General features: G+C 41.0%; 2 protein-coding genes across 3 annotated transcripts in view; both read right to left on the reverse strand.

The window, feature by feature from the left end:
* The window catches only part of LOC309695389 (rab3 GTPase-activating protein catalytic subunit-like), a gene marked incomplete at its 5' end in the record, with an annotated part of 35830 nt that extends 32766 nt beyond the window's left edge, over positions 1 to 3064 (reverse strand). Inside the window, 2 exons of the mRNA XM_082516001.1 lie at positions 2028 to 2262; positions 3049 to 3064. Of these exons, the coding sequence (XP_082372127.1) occupies positions 2028 to 2262; positions 3049 to 3064 (251 nt within the window). The remainder of the gene's footprint in view (positions 1 to 2027; positions 2263 to 3048) is intronic.
* LOC309695260 (uncharacterized protein) lies at positions 2174 to 7342 on the reverse strand. Of its 2 annotated transcripts, none has more exons than XM_082515808.1 (6): positions 6476 to 7342; positions 5612 to 5739; positions 5243 to 5307; positions 4474 to 4602; positions 4148 to 4263; positions 2174 to 2332 (listed from the first exon to the last, which is right to left on the reverse strand). In XM_082515808.1, exons 1-4 carry the CDS (start codon positions 6496 to 6498, stop codon positions 4513 to 4515), a joined length of 306 nt encoding a protein of 101 aa, XP_082371934.1. In that variant the 5' UTR covers positions 6499 to 7342; the 3' UTR covers positions 2174 to 2332; positions 4148 to 4263; positions 4474 to 4512. The 2 variants fall into 2 exon arrangements, with proteins under 2 accessions (XP_082371934.1, XP_082371935.1); XM_082515809.1 differs by lacking the exon at positions 2174 to 2332 and adding an exon at positions 2894 to 3071.
* Positions 7343 to 9957: the final 2615 nt, after the last annotated feature.

A 9957-nucleotide genomic window follows, 5' to 3' on the forward strand; every position in this document is an offset into this window, starting at 1 on the left:
GGAAATGTGAGGTTTTAAAATGAAGTTAGTGTTAACACATAGGAGTTGTTTCAAGGCAGCATTTAGCTATGATGAAATGTATACAGGAGTAATTGCTTATATGCTTAAACTTAATTGATTAAAGTGGTTGTTTTCTTTTGGAGTAGAGGAACTTGCAGCAGCGACAATTTGTGCACAGGATGTTGATGATCAGATAAGGGAAAGTAGAGCGAGCAACTGGACGTGAAAGCAGGGCTTAAAGAGTTTAAAGTGATGAGGAACGTTGAAGAATATACATAAATACAAGTCAATAAGTTAAGAGCATAATTAGGATCATGCTTTTGATTAAAGAGTCCCAAAAAGGATAAGTTAGGGAGATGCAAGAAAAGGTGTTTTGTTTCCTTTGCAGAAGATCTCGGCGACCACAGGAGGGGCGAGGATCCTGGAGATCTCGAGGCCTGCTGAACCACAATGTATTGCGACCTCTGGTGTTCCAGAGGTCGTGAGAGGGAGTGTGGAGCAGGGAAATTATTTTACTGCTATTGTTAAATAATTGTCATCATTACCATTGCATTAATAATAAAATCTGGAGTTTATATTGCATTCAGGGGTTAAACAGTGTCTCTTTCAGAAAGACTGAGTTGCAGGCTGACAGGAAGTTGTATGCAGAAGTGAAAGCAGATAGTTATTTTGAGCCGCAGGCTAAGACGAGGCTTTAACAATGTAACAGATAGCTTTAAGAAGGCCTTAAGCAGTTATGACTATTTTATACACAATGCATATCTGTGCTTATTAAAGAGTTGGAGCTCGGTCAATTAATTGGGGGTCGGAAGCTTTGTTCGGCGCGATGTTCGGACAATCTATTGTGCAAGTGACTTGGAGCCATAGAAGGAATTGCAATACATGCTTACAAAACACTTATATATCAGATCATTTTATATTAAGGTTTTAGTAGAGGTTCTTGGTTAAAACATTTATTTAGTAGAAGACATACACATAGTCTCAGTGAGCTTCTGGTCTGGTAAAAGGTCAGAAGTGCAACAGGTGAATTGAGAAAGAGCATTTGAGGACGAGACACAGACAGTAGGTGAAGAGGTGACACAAAGAGCATGTGAGGTCGTGACACACACACATAGAGTTAAATTTATTCAGAGGAACCGTTTCTTGGTGTCTCGGCAAGAAAGAGGAACAATTCATTTTAAGATAAGAACGGAAAGTACCAAGCCATGAAAATAGAAGATGGTTTTCTGGGTGAAAAGTCATGATGATGTTGATCTGATCCATGTATAAAATGTACCGGTGACGCATGAAGGGGCGTCAGTAAATAAACCCTGATGCTATAAAATATCTGTTCATGCTTTGATTAAGTCGAAGACTACTTCCTGTCTGCGTACAGAGTTGTCTTCCCACACGTGTGTTCATTAAAATCATTGTTTGACCAAAGACCCTCTGGACCAAGAGTTGTTTGTACTCTCCCTCCTCAATTTTGAATCTTAACAAGTCCTCGGTGGCAAGGAACCTGGACAAAATGCTGCAGTTACAAAATACATTATTCAAATTCCAAAATACTTTTGTGATGTCAGATTTAAATTACAAAACATAAATCTTACATAAAACCTTTTGTAATTACAAGGATAATTACATGATATATATTAGATATAATCTAAAACAGTCTGCTGGGATTATATACAAATATTCAACTATCCCAGAATTAAACCAGGTCTAAATAAAAAGAAAGGAGTGAGTATCACTACAAAGATTAACCCACAGTGGTCCTCATACCACAGTTTGATATCAGCAAACAGCGAGAGCATACATTGATATGACACCACAGCCATGCTATCATGCAAACACTGATAACGGCATAAATCGAATTACAGTAAATCGGGACTTGATGAGACCCGAGTATCACTAGAAATATTATAAACAGTCGTCTCCGTACCACAGCTTGCTATCAGTAAACACCGACAGCATTCATTGATAGCATAGCACATCCATGTTAGCACAGGTATCAATAAAGGACTACCGTATTAAACACTTTTACTAACCTCAGGGAGATGGACAGGCGCTCTGCAGGTGGGATTGAGCGTCTGTAGTTGGTGTCAAGGCGGGCAATGCTGGGACCAACGCGGGACAGCAGGTCCTCAAACTGGGCGAGTGAAAGACGGTGGTATTGCTGGAATCTGCCGTCATCCAGGCGCAGCTCCTGGAGCAAATGGTGAAACTCACCAAACTGCTCACGCGTCTGGAGGACCTGATGGACCCAGGTACGGCGAGGACGTCCTTAACGCCGCTGCTCTGCTCCTTTTTGGCTCCTACCTTAAAGCACACTGTGCGCTGTCGATCTTACGTGCTGCACAATAATGTTTAACATTTAGTATTTACTGTTATATTCCCATAGATCATCATGGTGTTGTTTATTTTATTGCTCTAGTCTTCTTCTGCTTGTTTTCTTTTTTTCTTTCTCAACAGGTGATCCAGGAAAAAAAAAAAAAAAGACCCCAACGTATTAGCCAGAGGTCCCTTTACTACGGTTCGGAGCCGCGGACCTGTTTTATTTACGAAATCACTGCAAAAAGTGCAGCCTTACCTAATGTGCACCTACTGTTACTCATTTATATTAAGATTTAAACATCTAGTTGGTGTTGGTATGGAGAGTAACCTTCGGTAATAGTAATAAATCACACAGCAATAGGATATTCATGTAGTTGTAAAGTATTCAGAATATGTTACTTCTATTATCTTTGGTGGAATACATTTTAAAATTAACACTGTCAACAGGTTAGCACCTCATACCACAGTGCAGCAAAGCAGTCTCATGAGCGCTGGGAAGGACACTTAAGGACACTTTAAGGAAAACTTAAACTGAAAGCGAGCCTTTATTTGGGCTGATGCAGAAGGGAGTAGGCAAAACATAACAGGGACTGAGACTGCAACTAACCAAAAACCTAAACTGGAAAAACACTAACCTGACTGAAAGGCATAACTATGATCACTGTGAACAGAATGCTGTGCAGATGCATGGAAACTGTGAACCAAGTGGCGTGACGAAAGAGACATGAACATGACCTGCACGGAACCTCATCGTGCGGCTGCATGAAAAACAACATAAACCAAATGGCAAACATGAACTGCACAGAATCCTGAAAAACACTTAACTTGACCGGGGGGAAGTACACAGACGACGCGACACAGACTGTATGAAACACAGAGACTAAATACACATGAGGGATGATCAGGGGAAGTGGCCACACATGGGAGCACAGCTGACACACATGAACCTAACGACAGGACAGGAGAAATGAAACTGAATACACTGACATTGAATACAGACTTTCAAAGTAAAACAGAAAACATGGAGATTAGACGTGACATGAACTTGACAAACAAAGAAAACTTGGACATGAAACATGGCAGAATGTAACTAGATAAACCGAAATGAAACTAGACTAAAAAGAATAACAAAACACCAAGAAACTCAGAATACTGGGTCACATGACCCAGGGCCATGACAATACGGAGGTGTTATCAGCTCAGTATTGAACAAGAAATATTAATGCTTCAAATTATTTGTCCTAAAGGATGCAAGCTATACAGAGTACTGCACATGTGACTTTGTGAACATACCTCATTAAATATAATTCGGACAGTTTTTTAACCTGAATATTTGCAACAAACAAAAAATATACAGAGTCAGTGCTAAAAAAATAATCAGAGGAAAAAATTAACATTTTAACTTAAGCTGCCAAGCGGAAGTAGTTGGTTTCAGTACATAAGTATCGGGCTTTGCTATTTAATCCGTAGCTATTGACTAATGAGGGGTTACTGAAGTGCCAGGTTTTTAAAAGTTGGCGTTAATGTCGTTCCACATGTGGAAAGCGACAGAAAACATGCTGCTGTTTGCACATATTTAATAATCAGCTCTGCACAGGAGCAGAAGCAGAGTCCAGCCTGTTGCTCTTACAGTATAATACTCATAAAGAAAGTACAGTAACCGTGGTTAGTCACTGAGCAGCCCGGTGCGTTTCTCTTGATTTCTTTAGTCAGGGTAAATTCATTCACCTGCACGGGTTAGCTAAACGAACTTTACAAAACAAGTTTCCCCGACAGCCGAGTGCTCACCTAAGGACCTAAGTTACGGATTAGCTTACACACACATTTAACTTACCGAAAATAATACGGTGGGGCCTCAGGTCCTCCTGTCTGGTAGTCCAATTTACTGAAGAACACCTCAGGCTGTCACTTTGAAATAGCCGGTAATGTAAACGCTGGACCTCTCAGCATCTGCCATTCCCGAACAGACACATGCAAGTTTGTCCGTGACTGCAGCCGCGCTGTACATTTATTTCAGTTTCAATATTTTTTTCGGTTTCATTTCAAGGTGGCATCGTTCTGATCCCATACACACACAAATCCTGATTTACAAGTACAAAATATTTATGACCACAATTTGAGCCCATATACTCTCTCTACCACAGCTGCCTTTGAACTTGCCTGGCCAGGTCTGAGTCCAGCTTTGCTACTCCTGCCAGGTCACATGACACAGGGGTGTGCTCTGATGTCAGCAGGCAGGTCAGTGGAGCCCTCTGGTGGTGGATATATGGCAGTGAAACAGGAGGAGGCCTGAGAACAGACAGCAGGCTTAACTAGCAGGACAAAGTAGCATGTAGTACTTGAAGGAGTCATCACAGCCAATCAGCTCTCAGGAAAATGGAACATCACATAAATATTTCTCTTCTTTGATTTTCATCAATGTATTTCCTTTGATAGATTTTCCGTCAACACTTCTGCTTGATTAGAAGCTCATAGGCAGTTCCTGTCACTCTACAATAAAACAATGTAAAGGCTGCCCTCTCTGCCCTCCCACTAGCTGACACAAGTAAACTGTGCTAAGATGCCCTACATGGACTAAGGTTCTTGGCCACACACATATAGATTTGCTTGGCTGTAGAAATCCATGCCATGAAGCTCCCAGCGCACATTTTTGATGCTTCTGTCTGTGGCAGAGCAGGTTTGGAGCTCTGCAGAGCCTTGGTGACTTTTACTGACTATGCACCCCTACCCATTTATTATGGGTAGGGGTGCATAGTCAACAAAATAGTTTTGTGTGTGTGTTTGTCTGTGTGAAGTTTTGATGTGTATGTGAAAAACACAATTTTGAAAACACTGGAAAAAGACCTCAAGACATGTTTTCCTTTACTTTCTATGAAACAAAAATTCCCACCAAGGCTTTTCAGTGTGAAATTTAGTGTATAGAAAATACCTGTGCCAGGTTGTCTCCATCTAGTGGTGAACATGGCCTCACCACTACATCAGGTGAGCTTTTCACTGTGCACAGTGACACAAAAGTCATTTAACAATTTTAAAAAAAGCAATGTTACAGATTCAGTAAGAACTGAAGTTTATCATAATCCTTCAAGTTTCACTCAGTAACAGCAGCTTTTTAATATTATTGGCTATATTTTAGAGTCACATTTATATGAAATGTCAAACAATCACAGAGTGACACTGAACTAAACAATCAATGCCATGTGAGTTGTTCTTGTTTGTTCTTTATCTCGGATTTATTGTAAGCAGCGGGAGTAAAAGCTAAAGAAAAATAGTAAAGATATGAATGAATCTCTGCTCTTACAGCTTTTATTGTGCCATAATGTCTGCTTTGAAACTGTCCTCTTGCTCGTCTCTTGGATGCTCACCTCTTCTTCACCTGTTCCTTTGACCAAACTGCTGCACTCTCGTTCTCTGCTCTCGCCTCCTCTTCTGGTTATAATTAGAATGCAGTCAGCATGTGCCAAACAAACTCCCCCCAAATCGATCATGTTTGATATGATGATGACGTTTTTAACATCTTATTTATGCACTTGTTGGGTGGGAAAGAGTAAACAAAGATGGGGCATAGAAGCAGAACTGATACGTGTGGAGGGACAGTAACTGTGTGTGTGTATGTGTAAGCATTTAAACACTGCAGAGAGTCAAATTAACAGTAACACTATTTTGTCTAAGTCCGCCATTGTAGAAATTCATTTCACCGAAACAATAACATGGCGCACAATGTGACAATAAATGTATAAAACACAAATTCTTACCTAGCAGGAGAATAAATAATCAGTATTTTAAGGCTACTGCATGTATAGATGTCACTGCTGGCTCACATAAGCTAGCTCTGAGACCCGCCAGAGTTTACGCCACAGTTGACTGTCGCGAAAGAGTCGTAAATCACCGGCATTGTAAAACTTAAAATGATTCCAGGGCATGTTATAAAACACCCAATAGATGTACTGGATATTAAACGGTATCAAACGACTAAATGAACACAGGGTTACAATTACATGCTCACGTCGTCACATCGAGAGTTTATTCATTAATCATCAGAGTTCAACAATGTTACATCCAGTTGAAAACAGCTTCACTAACGCCAGCAAAACAGGCTAACAGTATATAAGAGCACAAAACCAGCCGTGCTTATCAACAGCTCGACATATCCTCAACAACTCACCTCAGTATGTGTAACCCGTTCATGTGTTACGCCTGTTGTTCTTGCGTTGTGTTCTGGCGTGAAAGTAAGAGGCAGGAGACAGTACTGGGTCTTTGGCTCTTTACTGCACATCTGCAACACAGAAACATGTGTCTGATCTGTGTGTGTCACGCGACTGCCAGTACACCTCTCCTCCGGCCATGTTGAAAGGAGCTGTGTCTGCAGCTTCATTAACACTACAATAATATAATGAATCAAATACAACAAATTGTTTTAAAACATTAACTTAAGCTCTCAAAAACAAAAAGCACAAAATAAATAATATGTCACTGAAAAAACATCAAAAACAACTTATAAGAACAATAAACAAAATAATTCAAAAACAAATAAACAGTCAGATAAATACAATTCAATAACCAGGACCCAATATTCTGGTACTTATAGTTCAAACATTATACTTCAGTACAATTATATTAATAACCGCCATCTAACAGGCAGTACAACACTGTACTTATAAAAACAATGACTGAAAGACTGCATCTCCAAAACATAAGAACATCTCCATACCTGCAACACAGAAATATGTGTCTGATCTGTGTGTGTCACGCGACTGCCAGTACACCTCTCCTGACGAAGGAAAAAAGAGTGCATGCTGTTAAAAAAAGACTGCCGCGAGTAGCCGCTAGCAATCAGGCTAACTTAGCATGCTAGCATTTTAGCTGCGTTCTCGGCTAAAACTCATAAGCGTATATTAGTGAACTCCGCCCTCCACAAAACTTATCCCGAATGAGTCTCTTAATGACAAACAAAAACGCGGCGGTTTGGCTGTATTCACATTGCAGCTTGGGATCTGAACAAACTTTAATTAGCTGAGAGCAACGTGGCAGTGACTTAACTCCGGCCATGCTGAAAGGAGCTGTGACCGGGGCACACATGCACGCGCCTACGTCACCACGCAGCGCACACACACATGAACGCACTATACACATATGCAGCATATTTCTTTTACTTGGTTTTAGAGTTGGAGTATTTACATATTGATCTGAAATATTTTGCTGCTGAACAGCAGAGCTCCAAAGCGTCCCCCTGTAACCATGGTTACGCAGATGCATTCCGACTGTCACGTCACCGAGGAGAACCTGTTTCAAATGTATACCTGGATCAACCTGCAATCAGTTTGAAAAGTTTTCTGCTGAGATCCGCAGCTCGACTTCCTGGCACCCCGGGATAAGATGAGTTGCTGTGTTTTTCACGGAGAAAAAATAACGTCAGTGTTAGATGAAAAAAAAAAAGATGCAAGCAGAAGAGGACAGCAGATTGAGAAGAGATTTCTTCAAACGGTAAGGAGCTTCTAACAAGTGATATCTGATAAGCTTAAAACTTAAATCTTAAATCTAATGTCCAGATTCATGCTAAACTTTTCTGATTACTCCGTGTATCTGCACCGTTAGACTTTTCATCGCCACTTTACGGTAACATACTGGCGTCACTGCTGCCAGCGTCATATCGTGACGCCGTGTTACGGTAGCTTACCTTTCTGCAGGATGATACCGTTTTTTGCTGGTGTGGTATAATACTCTTGGACAAATTATGGTAACGCACCGTAGCCTTTTTTACGGTATCTCACTGGCGACAGTTATGTCAGTGAGATACCGTTATGTCGTTATGTCGTAAATTACGTCAACAAAGTAACATCATACTGTGATTAATAAATTGGTATACTACCGTTTATTCACGGTATGTCACTGTAAGCCCGCTGCAAGGTAATAAACTGCAATATATTAACCAGTAACTTACCGTTATCACGCATCATCAGTACCAAAAATATTCATCTCTGCTAGAGGATACCGTGTCCCAACAGGCGGTCATTTACTCTTTTAAAAGGTCGTAATTTACCGTAATTTCAGTTAACAGTAACATACTGTAAGAGACTGGAGGGTTCCAAAAAAGTTGGATGGATGGATACACACACACACACACACACACACACACACACACACACACACACACACACACAAAATATAATTCATGTGCTTTACACCACTTTATTTCAATTCTGATTCTTCCCTGCTGAAATACACATTTCCAAAATCAAAAACTGAAAAGAACTGAAAACATATTTTTATTGAGGAAGCACTTGTTTTTACTAAACCATGTAATCCATTATTTTCTCAGATGGTTGTACAAACAATAACAATATTATGTCATATCCATATCATGGCAGACAACACATGCTCAAGTGTTGGGTTTCCTTACTTATATTTTGTAGGGTCTCAAACCTACAATGTGAAGTGCCTTGGCATTCATTTTGTTGGCACCATACAAACAAACTGAATTGTAATGGATATAATATCAAGCCCCACACGTCTGCCTTTATATACACTTTGTCCAAAATACTGGCTCACACGACCAAATCATTGCACAAAACAGGGTCCACAAGGACATGGATGAGCGTGTGTGGTGTGAAGGAACTTGACTGACCTGCACTGAACCCTGATCTTGCTTTGTGGACTGAGTTCATTGATTTGTAGGGTGAGCCAATACATGTGACAATTAAAGTGTAAGTAGCTGAAATAATTTTTAACAAACGGGTAAAAGAAGGTTAGCACTGTTGCCACACAGCAAGAAGGTCCTGAGTTCAATTCCACCATCAGGTCTTTCTGTGTGGAGTTTGCATGTTCTCCCCGTGTTTGCGTGGGTTCTCTCCGGGTACTCCAGCTTCCTCCCACCGTCCAAAGACATGCAGCTTGTGGGGATAGGTTAATTGGATAATCCAAATTGCCACTAGGTGTGAATGTGCGAGTGAATGTGAGTGTGAATGGTTGTCTGTCCCTGTGTGTTGGCCCTGCGACAGACTGGCGACCTGTCCAGGGTGTACCCCGCCTTTCGCCCTATGACAGCTGGGATAGGCTCCAGCGCCCCCCGCGACCCTGAAAAAGGATAAGCGGAAGCGAATGGATGGATGGATGGATGGGTAAAAGAAGGGAAAAAAATCAAAACTGTTGCACTCAAAAAAACCTATTGGACAGAGACAGCGTCTTGCAAGATGGCGAGAGAGCTTGTCTTCATTGTTGCTCATCTTGTGTAAATGTCCAGAAAGCATGGGCCATGGATCATCTGTGGAGACATGGGTAACAACACATTGGTCACTTAAATTATACAAGAAATTTACTAATTTCCCTAATTTGAAGTTCTCCACTCAAATTCAGTAAGCCACTGGAGGAAAGTTGTGACATGAGGGTTAATGTGAACAACCTTTCGCTTCACAGTGGTCCCAGTCTTCCTGCTTGTCCCAACCTTGGAGGTACATTTTGTTCCCTCTTCAGGGTTTATCCTTACAAAAAACCTTGCACCCGCTGACTCCTGGTATTCCAGGTTCAATACATAGAATGAACCAAAGAAGACTGACATTGCATCAGCACAGGTGTTCTCTTTGTCCAGCTCAACAATTACACGCCCCTCTGCACTCACCATCCAGCAGGTGGCGGTCATTGAACTTTGTC

Source organism: Aulonocara stuartgranti (assembly GCF_965226115.1).
Source record: "Aulonocara stuartgranti genome assembly, chromosome: 19".
Classification (NCBI taxonomy): Eukaryota; Metazoa; Chordata; class Actinopteri; order Cichliformes; family Cichlidae; genus Aulonocara; species Aulonocara stuartgranti.